General features: G+C 38.4%; 1 protein-coding gene across 1 annotated transcript in view; it reads left to right on the top strand.

The window, feature by feature from the left end:
- Positions 1–18,267, top strand: part of arfgef2 (ADP-ribosylation factor guanine nucleotide-exchange factor 2 (brefeldin A-inhibited)) — a 33,018-nt gene extending 14,751 nt beyond the window's left edge. Inside the window, exons 13-39 of the mRNA XM_084098694.1 lie at positions 44–152; positions 233–422; positions 502–613; positions 704–909; positions 1,003–1,087; positions 1,302–1,473; positions 1,579–1,730; positions 1,997–2,125; positions 2,230–2,388; positions 3,640–3,787; positions 3,929–4,025; positions 4,120–4,160; positions 5,768–5,937; positions 6,332–6,483; positions 7,387–7,559; positions 7,656–7,816; positions 7,899–8,029; positions 8,460–8,589; positions 9,326–9,461; positions 9,694–9,832; positions 10,985–11,042; positions 11,268–11,382; positions 12,515–12,654; positions 12,924–13,095; positions 13,198–13,336; positions 13,684–13,801; positions 16,681–18,267. Coding sequence (XP_083954820.1) covers positions 44–152; positions 233–422; positions 502–613; positions 704–909; positions 1,003–1,087; positions 1,302–1,473; positions 1,579–1,730; positions 1,997–2,125; positions 2,230–2,388; positions 3,640–3,787; positions 3,929–4,025; positions 4,120–4,160; positions 5,768–5,937; positions 6,332–6,483; positions 7,387–7,559; positions 7,656–7,816; positions 7,899–8,029; positions 8,460–8,589; positions 9,326–9,461; positions 9,694–9,832; positions 10,985–11,042; positions 11,268–11,382; positions 12,515–12,654; positions 12,924–13,095; positions 13,198–13,336; positions 13,684–13,801; positions 16,681–16,845 — 3,699 coding nt within the window. The 3' untranslated portion in view covers positions 16,846–18,267. The remainder of the gene's footprint in view (positions 1–43; positions 153–232; positions 423–501; positions 614–703; positions 910–1,002; positions 1,088–1,301; positions 1,474–1,578; positions 1,731–1,996; positions 2,126–2,229; positions 2,389–3,639; positions 3,788–3,928; positions 4,026–4,119; positions 4,161–5,767; positions 5,938–6,331; positions 6,484–7,386; positions 7,560–7,655; positions 7,817–7,898; positions 8,030–8,459; positions 8,590–9,325; positions 9,462–9,693; positions 9,833–10,984; positions 11,043–11,267; positions 11,383–12,514; positions 12,655–12,923; positions 13,096–13,197; positions 13,337–13,683; positions 13,802–16,680) is intronic.
- Positions 18,268–18,859: the final 592 nt, after the last annotated feature.

Below are 18,859 nucleotides of genomic sequence, written 5' to 3'. Positions count from 1 at the left end.
GTGTGTAATAATAAAAGTTGATCGGTTAATGATTCATTTGCAGGAGCTGAGTTTGAGAAAGAAAGGGCTGGAGTGTCTGGTGTCCATTTTGAAGTGCATGGTGGAGTGGAGCAGAGACATGTACGTCAACCCCAACCTGCAGGCCAACCTCGGTAAGAGAATAATCTGTTTTAATCTGTATTATCTTTTACAACATAATTTTGCATGTCTAATAGACTGTGTTGTGCTGTAGGTCAGGAACGTCCAGCAGAGGGTGACAGTGCTGATGTTAAGCTCCTTGAGCATCTTTCCTCTCGCAGAGATAGTGTGAGCTCTCTGGACTCCACTGTGTCCTCTGGAGTTCAGCAGTCTCAGCCAGATCACCCTGAACAGTATGAGGTCATCAAGCAGCAGAAAGAGATCATCGAGCATGGCATTGAGCTGTGAGTTGTCTTTTTACCTCTGTCATCTCCTTTCTTACTTTTTTTTTTGTGTGTGTGATCATTTCTATGTTTCTTAAAGGTTTAACAAGAAACCAAAAAGGGGATTACAATACCTGCAGGAGCAAGGCATGCTGGGAACCTCACCAGAAGACATCGCACAGTTCCTGCAACAAGAGGAGCGATTGGACACAGTAAGTTCATGCTTGTTTTACATGGATAAATTAGTAAACCAAGATATTTTGTGCTCCAGCTACTTAGGCTCTGATGTGTCATGTGATCAGACTCAGGTTGGTGAGTACCTGGGAGAGAATGTGAAGTTTAATAAGGAGGTGATGTACTGCTACGTGGACCGGTTGGACTTTTGTGGCAAAGACTTTGTGTCAGCACTCCGTGCCTTCTTGGAAGGCTTCAGGCTTCCGGGTGAAGCCCAGAAAATTGATAGGCTGATGGAGAAGTTTGCCGCCCGCTACCTGGAGTGCAATCAGGGGTGAGTTTTGTAGTCTGAGGAGGAGTTTTATATTTCTGAGGCTTGCTTGGGGTTTTGTGTAGCCTATGTGCTGACCTGTCTGTTGCTCTGTAGGCAGACTCTGTTTGCCAGCGCAGACACCGCTTACGTTCTGGCCTACTCCATCATCATGTTAACCACCGACCTGCACAGTCCACAGGTAAGACTTCTTATTTTTGCTTTGCTTTCTACTTGCTAAGATACCTTGACAACTAACCAGCAACTGCATAGGTGGTTGTAAGGTTGCTGATGTCCAGATGCTAGGGTGTTCTGGATGTTTGCTAGGTGGTTGCAACTGTATACCAACGTGCAAAAAAAAAAGAAGCTTATTTTATCTCTAGAAAATGTCAAAATCTTTTTTTCTCTCTCTTCAGGTAAAGAACAAGATGACGAAGGAGCAGTACATAAAAATGAACCGTGGCATTAATGACAGCAAGGATCTGCCCGAGGAGTATCTCTCGTCCATCTATGATGAAATCGCAGGCAAGAAGATCGCCATGAAGGAGAGCAAAGAATACTCCATCACTCCCAAATCCAGCAAACAGAGTAAGAGCTGTATAGATGATATTGATCTTTAACGTCTAATTCCCTTTGTTGGGATTAAATGAAACCATGCTGGATGCTGATGCGAGCTGTTTGTCTTCCTGTTAGATGTAGCCAGTGAGAAGCAGAGAAGGTTGCTGTATAACATGGAGATGGAGCAGATGGCCAAAACGGCTAAAGCTCTGATGGAGGCTGTAAGTCACGCTCAGGCTCCCTTCTTCAGTGCCACTCACCTAGAGCACGTCCGGCCCATGTTCAAGGTAACAACATCCCTCTACAGTTTTTCACAATTTTCAGGTGCAAAACCACACATCTGAACAGTTTGGTGTCGTTGAGCACTGGATCACAAGAGCATTGATAGGTCAAAAGGATCATGAGCAGGTCATGGAAGAGACATAATCTGAAAGTGTTTCAGGAGGTGGTTTCACACATGAGTCTAGAAAGGTCAAAAGGAAGTTAAACTTTGAAATGGAAGTATGTTCTGCTTAGGTTAATTTCTCGATACTTGAATGCTTATCTAAAACAGCTGGCCTGGACTCCCCTGCTGGCGGCGTTCAGTGTAGGACTCCAGGATTGTGACGACCAGGATGTGGCTTCTCTTTGTCTGGAGGGAATTCGCTGTGCTATCAGGATCGCCTGCATCTTCAACATGCAGGTTTGTGTTTTTACTGTTTAAATGTGATGCATCTTATTCAAGTCTGCTTTATTTAGTTCCTTCTGCCAAGTCTTATTTTCTTTTCTGTTTCACTCTCTTTGCAGTTGGAGAGAGACGCCTACATCCAGGCCTTGGCCCGGTTTACGCTGCTCACAGCCAGTTCAAGTATCACAGAGATGAAGCAGAAGAACATTGACACCATTAAGACTCTCATCATGGTCGCCCACACCGATGGAAATTACTTGGGCAACTCTTGGCATGAGGTGGGCATCAGAGCATGTGAGCGTGGAGCCGAGTGTTAGCCATTTTTCTCCTATATATACACAGTCATGGTCAGACTTATTGGCACGCTTGATAGATATCAAAGAAGGCTGTACAAATAAATCTGAACTCTTAATGTGAATGTGGGGCAGAAAATCACATTATGAAATAAATGTTTTTCTCTAATACACGTTGGCCACAATTATTGGTACCCCGAGAAATTCCCAGAGTAAAATATCTCTGAAGTATATTCCCCTGACTAGGAACATGAAATTATCCAGCCATGACTTCCTGTTTCACAAGAGTATGAATATGAGGTAACTCGAAGGCCAAATTCCCTTAATCATTCATCAGAATAGGTAAAACCAAAGAATATAGTTCTGATGTGCAACAAAAGATTATTGAGCTTCACAAATGAAATTCCCCATTTCCACCATCAGGGCAATAATTAAAAAGTTCCATCTTAATAAAAAAAAATCAGAACTTGTCTGCCTCTGCTTGAAAACGTATAATGGGCATGGACTATACAGTATATATTATGAAAAAAAAAAATTATATATATATATATATATATATATATAATTTTTTGGGGGTTTTTTTTGTTTATATAACATGCTAATATAATATAAAATATGTATTGCCAGCATTTTCAGTGGCCCACAAAAAATCTATTTTTATTTTAAGCAATTAATTTTTATATTTGCATTGATATACAAACAGATGTGTGTTTATATATATATATATATATATATATATATATATATATATATATATATATATATATATACACTTTTACTGGAAAACTGTGGCATGCTGCAATGCAAAACATTCCTGATTGGTTTGTAGTTTTCAGCACATTCTTACTAATAATTTCAAGACAATCACAAATCATTTTTGCTAATTAAAATAAATTGACAATCTGTTTTCTAGCTAGTCAATATGGTCTTCCTGACAAATCAGCAGAATTTTGCAACAGCAGTGTAGAATACATCACATAAAACCAAACGATTTACAAGGTATGAAAAATGGATGTAGAAGATCGATGAATTAAACATTTTCAGTGGTTGCACAACTGGTCTGAAACACTCACACTCACCCCCGGCCAGCAGGTCATCCTTATTGTTGAGCCCTGTAAAGTCATGCAACTCCACTCCACTGGTGGGCATTGAACCCCTGCTTTCTTCCAAAACCACTGAATTGATAAAGTTTCTTTGTAGACTCTATATATCTGCCTGCTCTGTTTCCCGGTGTAGATTCTGCGTTGTATCAGTCAGCTGGAGTTGGCTCAGTTGATTGGAACAGGGGTGAAGACGCGTTATATCTCTGGTGTGGTCCGGGACCAGGGAGGCAGCATAAAGGGCTTCCCAACAGGGGGAGAGGAATTCATGTCCCTGGGTTTAGGTAAGCCATTGTATGACTGCAGTTAATAGCTTACGGATGGGGCCCAAGTGTTCAGTCTGTTTTTTCTTTGTTTATTGATGTGTGTGGATCGTTTGGACAGCGTTGCTTATGGAGCAAAACCATATTATTGGTCTCCTGCAGGTACTTTGGTTGGAGGTCCAGACAAGCGTCAGATGGCTCATATCCAGGAGTCAGTGGGGGAGACCAGCTCTCAGAGTGTTGTGGTGGCTGTGGACAGGTGCATTGAAATCACAGGACAATACAAACACAGTGTTGTTCTTGGTGTTTATAATCCCATGTCTGACCTTCTGTCTCTCTGTTTTGTGTGCCAGAATCTTCACTGGATCCACCAGGCTTGATGGAAATGCAATTGGTAGGGTTTCTTTGTTTTGCTTTTTGTTTTAATGTAACATTTTTGTTTAATTATTAAGGGGGCAATATAAATATACACATTACTGTTCTAAAATTTGGGGTGGGTAGAAAAAGTCCCCTTATGCTCACCAAGACTGCATTTATTTGATCAAAAATACTGTAAAAACAGTAATATTGTGAAATATTATTATCACTTAAAATAGCTATTTTCTATTTAAATATATTTTAACATGTAATTTAAGACACCAGTCTTCAGTGCCATATGATCTTTTAGAAATCATTCTATAATGATGAGTTGGTGCTCAAGAAACATTTCTGATAATTATCAGTGTTGAAAATAGTTGTGCTGCTTCATAGTTTTGTGTAAACCATGATGCATTTTCCTGAGGATTCTTTGATCAATAGAAAGTTCAAAATAACAGCATTTATTTGAAATATTTGTACATTGTCTTTACCGTCACTTTTGATCAATGTAATGCATCCTTGCAGATTAAAAGTAGAATTACAGAAAAGTAGAAAAATAAAAGATATTAAAAAATATTTCGAGGTTTGATTTTATAGAGCGTTTTTAGTTGTAAAACATGGGGGAGGAAATAGCATGGGTTATCATAGTTAGTATAATTTCTCAGAAATGATTAAATAGTTTTATAGTAGGGGTTTTGGGTTTGTGAGTTAAATAATGTCTGTGGTAAACATGAAAAGACTTTCACGTTTTGTTCTACAACATGATTTACATAGTCAAACCTGCTAAATAAAGACTTACAACAACGATGAGGATTGAATTTACATGCTTGGCAAATCAAACAACTTTTGTAATCCTTACATACATACGCAATACAATGCAACATAAACGGTTGTGTCACGCCACTGTTACTCGGAATAAACAAGCTTGCTACTGAAAAAGCAACGCTATTTTGAAAACAATTGAGCTACTGTCACGCTACTGAGGAGTTTAGCATAGTTATTAGTATTTATTAGTAGTTAGTAGTTTGAGAGCATATCTGTGTGGGTTGATTATGACGAAACTGGGTTCTGAGTTTTGTTTTGAAATTACAGAGAAATGAGCTAGAACGACTGCATTCCTTACATATCTTTATCTCCATGAGCAGTGGAAAGTCGGTTTTTAGTCTAAGTGGGCGTCCATGCTGTGATCCTGTTCGCAATAGCTTGGATTTGTTCTTTGTCTGATATTCATTCGTTTGGTCCATTACATCATAAGGAAGTGAACTATAAGGGATGGTGGTTGTTAAAAAGTAAATATAAACTTCCCTCATTCATGTAATTCATACACGCATAGTAACATGACGGAGGTTCTCTTTAATAGAAGACAATAGGCCGTTTAAATTCAGAAATGACGTTAGAATGATGTAAGAAGGTGTATAAATGGATGAAAATGATCTGTTTCAGACTGTTTGGGTGGACACAGTTTATTTAGTTACTTTTATTGTAGCCTAACCATTAGGTGACTGCCACACAAAATGGCCCTCTGGACTGACTCACTCTTCCAACCCACGTTAATGCACACAGACATGAACATGTAGATAATGTATTTGAGGGCAAAATGTCACTTGATGTTTTTGTGAATTCTAAACTCTGCTCCATCTCCAGTTGACTTTGTACGTTGGCTATGTGCGGTGTCCATGGACGAGCTGGCCTCTGCGCACCAGCCGCGCATGTTCAGTCTGCAGAAGATAGTGGAGATCTCCTATTACAACATGAACCGCATCCGTTTGCAGTGGTCACGCATTTGGCAGGTCATCGGAGATCACTTCAACAAGGTCTGTGGCCTTTATCTAAAGGTGCTGTCACATTCATTATTGTCCTGTGAATGTTCATGGGCAAAATCCAGTCATTTCAATACGAATCCATGCAATCATGATTTGCATGTAAAGGCGAACGATTTCACCACGCAGATTTCGCAACGATTTCAATGTGGTGTCACGGATTCACCACATTGAGCAACAGAAAGCAGCTTGGTTTGAAATTGACTTTTGTATAAGCTGTGCTTCATACATTGTAACATTGTAACACTATAGACAATGGACATTTTTTGCTAGCAAAATGTTGCCAAAATGTCGCTAATGTGACCGTACCTTAAAGCTGATAGTGAATTTTTTTTCTTGATTTGATAAATCCGTAAAACACTGTAAAACAATATTTCTGGTTTGACAGGTGGGTTGTAACCCTAATGAGGATGTGGCCATCTTTGCTGTGGACTCCCTGAGACAACTTTCAATGAAGTTTTTAGAGAAAGGAGAACTGGCCAATTTCCGCTTCCAAAAGGACTTTTTAAGGCCATTTGAACACATCATGAAGAAGAACAGGTGAGGAGGAGGGAGTTAGAAATGTGAGTGATTGAGGAGATGAAGAAAGAATGAGGAAACACTTGAGGTTAACTGTGTCAGAGTTAAAATACTTCCTGCAATCCCAGCTTATTATGCAGAAGCAACTATAAGTAGGCCATTTGTAGGTTGTTTTCCCCAAAAAGTGTTACACTGCTTGGATTGCATGATTTCGTTGGAAAAAGTCACATTTTCTGATAAAAACTTTGATTTGTGATTTAAAATGCAATAATTCCATATTTGCTGTGCTTGTTTGCAACACTGCACAATTTGGCCAAACTTTTGTGTTTATATATAAATATGGCTGTTAAAATAATAATAATAATTACTACTATTACTAAATAAAAATATAAGTCACTAAACAAAAAATTAGAAAATTTTATATTTCACTGTATAAATAAAAAACTGAGTATTTATGAAAAATCATAATTACAACAAAAAAATTACTATACTAATATTTGTGGTTGTCTTAATTTCTTCATTTTCAAAACGTTAAGCCTTCAAACTTGCAGAAAAATGCAGGGAACCCTTACACAGTGCATATATTTATTTAAATAAATTGCAGTCTTTGCGATTTGACGAGCGCACTAAGCCATATCATAATTTCGGTTTTATATCGATTAATCATGCAGCCCAAACTCTGGCTGCCATCAAATGTGGTGCCATCAAAATTATGTTTGTTAGAGAGACTCGACCTGTCTGACACAGCAACTTTAGCTCAATTAATGGCATGAGTTCGGGGCAGAACGAGCTATTTGTCTGACCATTATAAAGATGGATAAAGTGTTCAGGAAACCTATTTGAAGTCATTATTTTAGTATATTTTTCCATTTTAAACCATGCATTTTGCTTTCTTCTACACTAACTCCCACATCCTTTCTAAAGGTCGCCCACCATCCGGGACATGGTGATACGTTGTGTGGCCCAGATGGTGAACTCCCAGGCTGCTAATATTCGCTCTGGCTGGAAGAACATCTTCTCTGTGTTCCATCAAGCAGCGTCAGATCATGATGAGAACATTGTGGACCTCGCATTTCAGACCACGGGGCACATTGTTAGTAAGTACCGGCAATTGCACATTATTTTCAAACTTGATCTTGAATATAAAAAATAAAAAACTCATTCTCATGTCTATCCTTTCTGTTTCCTCACAGTGAACACGTTTCAGCAGCATTTTGCGGCGGCCATTGACTCTTTCCAGGATGCAGTGAAGTGTTTGTCGGAGTTTGTGTGTAATGCTGCATTTCCCGACACCAGTATGGAAGCCATTCGGCTCATCCGCCACTGCGCTAAATACGTGTCTGACAGGCCGCAGGTGAGTGCTGTCAGCTCAGTCTTTGTTACCCATGACATCTGAGCTTCAAAGATTACATTTTAGTCACTCTTCCCCTTTCTAGGCTCTGAGGGAGTACACTAGTGACGATATGAACGTTGCCCCTGGTGACCGCGTTTGGGTGAGAGGCTGGTTCCCCATCCTGTTTGAGCTTTCCTGCATAATCAACCGCTGCAAACTAGACGTCAGAACCAGGTGGGTCCCCATCATCAACCTTGCTACTCTCTTCATATCTTTTAAAGTCCCTGTGAACCACAAATTGCAACCGACTTTTCTCCATTGTAGTGACGTATTTCCAAGTGAAAAGGAATATTGAATAGAGGGTGGGGTTTTAGTTTAGTGCACCTCCTCTCCATCCCTCGCTCAAAGGAAACTGACGGTTGGAGGGGAGTGGTTAAGGATATTCAACCCAAGCCGTCAAACTGACGTCATCAGAGAAGGAACTCCATTCCAAATGTTCAGATTTTGATTCAAGATAACAAAAAAAAAATCTGTGTATTAACTTGCACATCTTATTTGTTCACCACAAGACTAGTAATGTGCAAACAAAGTAAATTTTGATTCCATGACGACTTTAAATAACACATTTAAAGCTTATTCAAGAGGGTGTGTTTTGGTGTTTCAGGGGTCTGACTGTCATGTTTGAGATCATGAAGAGTTACGGACACACATTTGAGAAGCACTGGTGGCATGACCTCTTTCGGATCATCTTTCGAATATTCGACAACATGAAGCTCCCTGAGCAGCAAACTGAAGTGAGTGTCAATCACAACTTTAATACTCCCAACATTACATTTTTGTTCATTATATTTAATCTACTTGAGCTTATCCAATAACAAGCTACTTTTTACCAATAGCAGTATAACAGCACAAGATGTTACATCACTGTTTTTGTCACATTATTTTGTGCTTGCAACCGAGCGAGCTGAAGTAATAATCAAACATTCTTTACTAGCAGTAGCATGTCTATTGTCTACTAGAGTAGTAGCATTGAAAAGTCTGATTCATTTAGAGTCTGTTAGTTCGGTGGGTTCTTTTTAATGAACTGATTAAAAAACGGTCTCATTTGTATTCCTAGAAGTCCCTGCACTAAAATTTTGCTATTTAGTTATATACATTTAAAAAAAAATTATGTTTTGCTATTATTATTATGCTTTTCCCTAGCTTGAATGTAGCGAGATGATTTGAATTTTTTTGTTAGTTGTATCCACCATATTTTTAACATAAGAGCAGACACAGTCATGTGTAACTTAAATGTTGAGGCTTCTGGTCTCGTTTGCTTCCAGTTATTTTAACGGTACTAAAACATCTTGATGTTGCTGTCTGGTATAATACGATAATACATTATTGTAATGTATTATTGTAATCATACTGGTTTGTTGCGCAAATAGTTTTGCTGCACTTTGTTAGTCTTCTAGTTGTAGCGGCTAATGAATTCACAAGAAAAACACATTCACACATTCATAATTTTCTATTTTTTTTCTTTCATAGAAAACGGAGTGGATGACGACAACATGTAACCACGCCCTCTACGCTATCTGTGATGTTTTCACGCAATTTTACGAGCCTCTCAGCGAGGTGCTGCTGGCAGACATTTTTGCACAGCTGCAGTGGTGTGTGAAACAAGGTGGGGATTTTGCTAATCTGTTGCGCTAATCATGAGGAAGGAGAGTTTGTCAATTTTAAAACCTGTCCTGCTACTTGCTGTACTTTTATTCCAGATGGACAATTCAAATGTGACGCCTACACATGTCACATTTGGGGAAACATATTGACCCAGTGGGTGGTAGTGTTTTAAATCATCAGGGTGTGGTGACACAGGGAAAGTGTTACACTTAAAACTTCGCCTCTGTTTTTAGATAATGAGCAGCTGGCGCGGTCAGGCACAAACTGTCTGGAGAACCTGGTGATCCTGAACGGGGAGAAGTTCAGTCCGGAGGTGTGGGACGTCACCTGCGCTTGCATGCTGGATATCTTCCAGACCACCAGCCCTCATGCGTATGACACTCTTGCACACCACCATCTGTTTCAGTGACACTTAATGGCCTTCCATCTGGATGCGTTTTCATTAGAGTTGTCAATCGATAAAAAAAATCTAATTATCAAATAAATTATAAGGTATGCTAATTAATACCATGTCTAAATAAATTTTTTTTAGCATAATTTAAAAGAGTTTTTTTCCCACGTTTTTTTGGTCTGTAAGACGTGCCAACATGTATCAAATTCTTGACAGGTGTTGATATGACCACTGATAGGGGTGGGCAATATGATCAAAATCTTATGATTACGAGATGAGTAATTTTATTTCACGATAACGATATAGACGATACAATAATATAGTTATTTTTGCTTTAAATAAGGTTTTTTATGATTTTTTTTTTTTTTTTTAAACCACTGACATTTCATAATTAGCCTAAGTAAAAACTCTCAAGCTTACTGGAGACAAGTAAACAGTCAGTGATGAAATAAGAACAAAGAAACTAATTACAAACATATAAGAAAACAAACTACAATAGAAAAAGATGAAGTAGACTCGAGCACTAGAAATAAGAAATACTACATAAATTGTATAAAGTAATTATATGTACAAAAACACTGCATAGTCTTCACTGTATACATTAAATACAAACTGTATTCTTACTAAAGTTACGAAAGTGATTTAACAGGAACAGTGAGTGATTTTCTCTTGTCTTTTGTTGTTTGATTAACATTAAAGACAGCAGGAATATTAGGCTGCTGTAACTTTAAGACAGAATGCACAGATCCAATATATGGATACACATGCACTTTCTTTCTCAACTGTTTACAGACTCTTAAAACATGAATGACTATGCGCGTATACCGAAATTAGTTATCTTTCACTGCTTATTGCGCTTCAATGGTTCAAAATCACTTGTTTTTAAACAGCAATGCTTAAAAACGCATGCAGATGATAAGCTTTCGTGACTGCGCAGCACAGTGACTTTATGTGAGTGTAACCACGATAGAGACGATAGTCTAAAATCTCTACCGGTTGACAAATTTCTACCGGTATATCGCCCACTCTTAATCACTGATATTGAAATCTGAGCTTGTTTAAACAGATTCAAGCTCCAGTAGTTCTGCTTATGAAATGCTCTCTCAGTTTGGTTTTGACTTTGCTCTTAACAGCTTGCTGACATGGCGACCAGCTGGACAGGAGGAGGAGGTGGGAGAGGGGAAACACATGGTGAGATCACAAACACATAAATAAATAAATATTGCGAATACACACACAAATAAACCATAATCAAGCACCACTAAGCCCTTATTCTGTTATACATTGTTGTGTCCTACCCTTCTGTTAACACTGACACACCCATCAGACTTTGCTTGCTATTTATACTAGTCGTTTGCATATTAGGCTCTGGTTTTCATATGCGTCTGTGTGTGTGTTTGTCTCTGTGTTTTTTAGGATGTTGAGGTAGATTCTCAGTCGCAGAGCAGCTTTGAGAGGACTCTATCAGAGAGAGGCCATAGCCAGATGTCCACCGCCAGTGATGAAACCTGGAAAGGAAGGTCCCACACCAGTATGTACAGCTGCAATGCCTCTCTCTGACTTTTATGGTGATTCTCATGAGAATGTTTGAGTCACTCATTACCATTATTTTCATTCAGCAAGGATGCATTAAATGTGACAGAAAATACAAAAGATTTCTGTTTCAAATAAATGCTGTTCTTTTGAACTTTCTATTCATCAAATAATCCTGTAAAAAAAAAAATCAGTTTCCAAAAAAGCACAACGGTTTTCAACATTGATGATAATAAGAAATGTTTCTTGAGCCCCAAATCATCATATTACCGTATAATGATTTCTGAAGGATCATGTGACACTGAAGACTGTTTTGCCATCACAGGAATACATTTCTTTTTAAAATATATACAAAAAAACCCCAATTATTTTAAACTGTAATAAATAATATAAAAATATTTCAAAATAATTGCAGTCTTGGTGAGCATAAGAGACTTCTTTCAAAAACATTTAAAAAACCTATTGACCCAAAAAGTATATTTAAAAATTATATTTGCCTAAAGAAAATGAAGCCTTAATTTTCCCATTGGCGTAATGCAAAAAAATCTAATTAATTTTAACCTTTTTCTTTTTAAGCTATTTGTTTTTTTGTCTTAAAACAGAAAACCCCTTTGGAATTTTCATGAGATTCGCCCCTGTACTGAGAAACCACCATATGACTACATCAGTTTTTCTTAGTTTTCCGCAGAACATCGTAACCTGACCTCATGCCACTCAACTTGCCTACTTTGTCTGAAGTAGAAAGACGTCTGATAAGCTGCCCACGAAACCTAATCATCTAGAGTTTCCACCTACAGCCACATTCTCTTTGAACTATATGACCTCTTCCTCTTTTAAAGTCATCATGAAACTGACGTCACAACTTTTGTTCCCTATTGTGGCATTTATCTAAGTAAAACTGCTTCCAAATCTAAAAAGTTTAAATTTAGTCCCAGTAAAAAAAAATTTTTTATCAAGATTTGATTGGAACACTTAGTTAAATGAACTAAATGAAAGCATATCTGAATGTGGATTAAAACTCCATTGGACGACCTTGTTGCCCAGCTCTTGAGCCATTTTACACTTCACCTTTCTGTCCAGAGTTCTCTGTCCTTCTGTGACTTATAACTCTCTTACATGTTCTGTCCTAGGGGTCTCGGACCACAAGCTGTTTGCAGGGCTGCTAATAAAGTGCGTCGTACAGCTGGAGTTGATTCAGACCATAGATAATATTGTATTCTACCCGGCTACCAGCAAGAGGGAGGATGCTGAGAACATGGCTGCTGCTCAGGTTTGTTCACTTAACCCAAATCCGTTCAAATATCTGCTTTATAAAGTATAACTGATAATTGACATGATTACATTGAAATATAACTAATAAACAGCACAGACAAATGTGGCAGCAATGTGGCCTGTGTGAACAGCTCCTTATGGTGTTGACAAAATACACAGCGGTATTGAAACAGATACACAGTGATTTGGAGAAATCAGCCAAGGAACGACTTCGTAGCATGCTAACTTTAAGTGTCATTTGTTCCATCTCTTTGTGTTTCCTAATAGCGAGATGCACTTGAGCAAGCAGAGGAGGGAGAGACGGAGCCCGATCAGGGTATGTACAGACACCTGTCGTCACAGCACCTCTTCAAACTGCTTGACTGCCTCCTTGAGTCTCACAGGTTTGCCAAGGACTTCAACTCCAACAATGAGCAGAGGACTGCGCTCTGGAGAGCAGGTCTGGACTCTTTTATTTCATCGTCTGGGTTGTGGTAATGCTGTCATTTATAGGAGACAGTCTTTTTTTATTATGCATTTCTTTTATTAATCTTTCGTGTAGGCTTTAAGGGGAAGTCAAAACCGAATCTGCTAAAACAGGAGACCAGCAGTCTGGCCTGCAGTCTGAGAATCCTCTTTCGCATGTACTCCGACACGCAGCTGCAAGACTCCTGGCTAGATATCCAGACACGCCTTTTGCAGTGAGTGCAGCCGTCTGCCTGGTTCTATACAGTGCATCTGTGCTATGTGTTCAGATGCACCTATTATTTGAAGAAATTGCACTTCAGTTGATTGACTATTATTCTGTGATTATTTAAATTACACTAACGTTATTAACAATTAGAAAGCATTAAATATAGATGCTACACTCATCACTATAATGCATACAAAATAGATGTATGACTCTTAAAAAAAAAAAAAAAAAAAAAGGAACTGTTTTATGTAAAACACTGAGGGATGAGTCACATAATCAAGTTTTACATCATAGATTTACATGTGCTGTACCGTTTTTGGACAGTAATGATGTGCATGTGTGTGTTTTATTTAGAGTTTGTAGTGAAGCGCTGGCTTACTTCATCAGTCTTACCTCAGAGAGCCACCGGGAAGCCTGGACAAGTCTCCTTCTGCTGCTCCTCACCCGGACACTCAGACTGCCTGATGACAAAGTAATAACATGCATAAACAAACACACCCTCTCACTGATCCAGAACATTGGACACAGGGATCAGAATGAACTTTTTGTCTTGTGTGCCAACAAATACTTTTTACCAGCAATGAAATGGTTTTCCCCTATTTTTATTCAAATAATTATATTTAAAATATAGTTTTATTTAAATAAATGATTCCGCTATTTTTCCTTGAAAATTTGTGACAAACACAAGAAGACGGAAGCATTACACGTCTTCATCTAAACTTGTTTCCGTGAATTTTCTGTTAGAAGCAATCCAAACACTATTATCACCATGTATTCTTGCCCATCATCCACCATGTTTGTTTACTCTAAAGCAGGGGTCTCCAACTTGGGCTGAGTATCGATAAAATATTTTCAATACCGATACCTTGACTTCGATACCTGTTCCTGAACGATACTTTTTTCGATACCAATTTTATGAAATCCGTTTTAACAAGATTACATTACATATTACCTAAAAAAAACTTTGGTTTGTTGACTTTTTACAGACTCAATTGACTATATGCCTCGCGCTTAATACGCATAAAGCTTGCCGCAAACTGGCAAAAGTAATGATTATGAATGTGTCTGGAAAAAATAGCAAGGAGACATTTTAATTGTTTATTAATAAACTAGTGTTTTCTGAGTCAGTGTTGACTACAAAGATGTTGACGTTGCTGACTCCTCATCTCCGCAGTATAGTGAACACGCGCCTATAGAATGAAATGCACCTTTCATTTGGATTACATAATTAGAGAGTATTTGGTTTTTTTATTCAAATTGGTTCATTTAAAAGTAGACACTTCAAGCTTTCTATGTGCCTAGGCAAGTAGCCTATTTGCTAAATTTCGGTTCAGTTGTGACGCGCTCCAGTTCTTCTTGCAGTTGAAGACGGAGCAACTTTCTGGTCTTAAGCTTATTCTGTGCACTGTCAAGTGCTTCATCAGATTTGTTGTGTTGCTGGTCTTGGCAGCAATTATTTTGTCTCAAATATTGCATTGCGCAGTGTTGGCATTGAGCCTGGTAAAATGTAGCCACACTTTTCTTTTCCACATCTTTTCCATCTATGGGGTTGGGACGCTTACACACTACAGCCATGTCTCTGGGCGTAACCGGTGTAAACTAGTGTTTTTCCTTGATGCCTCACCACAGCCAATCATGCTGGATGCTTATTGGCTCACTGACGAGATTAACCCCTTAGGTATCGAAATTTGGTACCGAACAACAAGACATTTTTTGATACTCGATGGAATCGAGGCAATTCGGTCGGTGCCTAGAAAGTATCAGACTTGATAACCAGCCCTGCTCCTGGAGAGCTACAGTCCTGCAGATTTCAGCTCCAACCGCAATCAAACACACCTAAACCAGCTAAACAAGGTGTTTAGGGTAACTTGATAATTACAGGCAGGTGTGTTGGAGCAGGGATGGAATTGAAGGGTTTGAGATCACTGCTCTAAAGTTATGTTTGACCGCAATAGATCAACCTAAGCAAACAATTTTGTGAATATTTGCTGTTTTTGTTCTGTGTGTGTGCTGAAAAAAGAATATTAATAGGAGAAAAAACTAAGTGGATCGGACTGATCTGCGGAGCACCAAAACAGTCTTGTAGCCAATCAGCAAGCGGGACTGTAGAAAGAGAGAAAGCTGAGATATTACCAAAGAGGAAAAGGTCAGAGGTAGGGCTGGGCGATTAAAACGATAATGATACTTATCATGATATAATTTTCCTCGATAAAATAACAAAATGTCGATATGTTTATGCACCAAAAGCAGAACGTAACTGCGCTACTTATCCGCTCGGCTCAAATGGCAGCGCAGCGCGAGTTTACTAGAGCGGATGCGTTTACTCGCTGATTGGTCTTGATCACGTGACCAATAAACAGTGCAGTGAGATCCAGTGGGATGCGCTTTAATTCAGCCTTATGCATTGTTTTTCATACAAATACCATAGGAAATGTAATATTATTATTAAGATCGCAGCCTGCACTGCTAACTGTGCTGAAGATACGTGCCATAAAAACCAGGCAACACAAATCTGTTTCATGATTTGAAACAATATCATCCATTAGAACATGCAGAATCTGAGAAATTCATTTTCCTATTAAGATATTTATTTTGTTAAGGAAAATGTTTGAATGTTCTACCTCAGACTGGTAAAATGTTCACCTGTTTGGCAAGTGTTTGTCATGTTCTGACAGTAAAGAGTTCCAACACGAGGGTGAGTAAATGATGACAATTCTTATTTTTAGGTGAACTATCCCTTTAAATCTCTTATCTTAGTTCAACTCAAGGTCCCTAATTAGAAGGTTAAAAATAGTACACTTTTTATCTTTCATGTTCAGTAGACATCCGCTTGGGTTCAGCCTTGATCTTGATCTTGGTTTTATAATGTTAAATATTGACATGTCCCAATTAAGAATGAGAAGAAACAGACTGTAAAAATAGTGCCCTTATTAACCATACAGGTGGGCTGATACCCAATTAACCCAATAGGTGTTATTTCCTGTAGGAAAAGACAATGTGTTGGATATTTCTCTTATCCTTCAGGGGTCTGAGTTAAGGCTTTTATTACAGGAAGCATCCTGCTGAAATGTCAGCTTGTCAGTGTGATGACCTTTAAATGTAAAAGAGACCTGTGCCATTACGCAGTCAGACCACTGGCAGCCCTGGGGATCTTCCCTGTTCATAACTAAAATATGCTTTTCCATTCATCACTGTTGATAACATCAGGCATTCCCAGCGACGTTCCACTCCATACTGACACTCCATAAAGGTCTTTAGGGAACAAAAAGACTTAAATTAAAATTACATTTTATTTTAAAATGACTCGAAGCATCTTTCCATGAACGTCTAACACTGTCATTTCTCCCTCAGTTCAAGCCTCATGCCTCCTGCTACTACCACCATCTGTGCGAGATGATGCAGTTCGACCTCATTCCAGAGCTCCGTGCTGCTTTGCGGCGATTTTTCCTCCGCATCGGTTCCGTCTTCCACATCGCCGCTCCTGAATTGGGCCGAGCGCAGCCTTCGTCATCATAAAGTAGATCAGAACTGGGAACACAGCTCTGAGATGAACTGGGGGGAAAGCGGGGCTGTAGAGTGAATGTATGGTCAGAGCGTATAAGGCTCTCCTGTGATCTGAAGGACTGTACAGGAACACAGAACTGACTGTCCAGTACTTTCCTCTACCAGTCCTGACTCATCAGCCGTCGGTCGCTTCCCTATGAGTGAACAGCAGGGTGCCGCTTCTGCTGTGTCATCCGTCTGTGTTAGTGTCATGAGTCATATTTGTTTATTTTTATTTTGACACTTTTTCTGGATGACTGCGACAATAATTTATTACCAGTACTGCTGTATATCTGGTTTCTGATCGTCTGTTGACTTCATTTTGTTGGCTTTTGTCCTATCTGTTAAATTTTTGTCTTTTAAAGGCTGAACAAATCTAGACATCTCAAAAACATAAAAAACTGAGATCTACCCCTGTTATTAAGAGCTTGTAAGTGACACCCAGTGTGCAATGGGCTTGTGCCAGTAAGCAGTGATATATTGGTTTACCGATTGGTCCAAAAACGGCCATTGTCGTTGTCCTTTATTGATTCATCATACAATTAAACGATAATTTCTGAATCAAATTCATTCAAGCAACCCCACAGAGGTTTTTGCATTTAAAATGCTTTTAGTTTGGGGTAAAAGACTTGAATTTTCCCAAATTAAAAAAGAACCCAAATTGTCCTAAGAATGTAATAGCTGCTTTCAAAGCATTTGGTGTTTATTTCACATGTGTCGGTACTTACGCTTGTTAATCCAGACCAGGCAGACACTACCATTCCTTACATGCCATACACCATGCTCGTTTAGTTTCCAGTTTATTTTTTGAGAGGTTTAATTTTTTTTTTCATATTTATCATTTAAATCTTAAGACATCTAAAGAATATTATTTTAGTGCACTAAAGTTGATCAATTGATCTTTTTTTTTTTAATCTTGAATTTTTGTGAGTGCTGTTCGCTCTTGATTCGGAGTCGGACTGAATCGGCAAGTTTACGCGATGGACGGCAGTCACTGATGATGTCATTATAAAAAAAATGAGTGAAGCGGGAGAAATACAGGAATACAAATGTACTGTATAATCCAGGTATATCTTCATTGAACCCAAGCAGCATATGGCTTAGTAGTGTATTGCCAGTGTAGATTTGAATCCCAATTCATTTTCATTAAGGATGTATTTCATTCTTGAAGTGCATTTAAATATTTTCTGAAAAGCATTCCTTCCCTTGCAACTATGGATGTCTACTTCGCCTCCCTTGAGACTGGGAAATATAAATACATAGTATATGAATAAATACAGTGTAAAGTTTTCATGTAAAATATACAGAATAATGTTCAACTCTATACATATTGTGATGTAATCTTCAAAGCATTTGGTGAAGTAATCAATAAAGTTTGAATTCTGAACCATTAAATATTCTATATTTTGATTCTTCTATATTAAGGTTTTCACTGAGGGGTCTGTGAAGATTTAAAACGGATTTTTAAAAAACATATTTATATCTTTACAGCTTTATCTCGGCAAAATACAACATTTCCAATAAAGGAAGGATAAGTGTGATGTTAGTAAAGAGATTATTTGTACTCATTTGAATACGCCACATGATGTCGCTGTAACAGTTAGAGGCATAACGAGCGTTTTTGGGTAACAAAGGTTACCATAGTAATTCTGCCACTCTTTGTTTAGTGAGCGCGAGCCTTATAACATTTACATTCACAACGCAGTTAAGTATGTATATCAAAATACCTGTAGTTAGATTAAGAAAATTATTAGGGTGGACTTTATATCAGTAATTTACGTGTAAAAGTTCGTTAAGATTTAGTCTTCAGTATTTAGTAGCAGTTACGCTGAATGGCGCGTCTCAACAATTTGAAACATGTCGAAAAGAGTGTTGCTTTTTGAATGATTTTAAGCTTTAATTAACAGACTTTGGAGTGAGTGAGTAAAATAGTTAGTCCAGAAACTAAGTCCACATCAGATGTAGCTGCTGTAAAACATGAATAGGC

The sequence above is a fragment of the Abramis brama genome (assembly GCF_963993115.1).
Source record: "Abramis brama genome assembly, chromosome: 22".
NCBI lineage: Eukaryota > Metazoa > Chordata > Actinopteri > Cypriniformes > Leuciscidae > Abramis > Abramis brama.
Note: the sequence above shows the minus strand (reverse complement) of the source record. Positions and strands in the feature narration are given on the sequence as shown.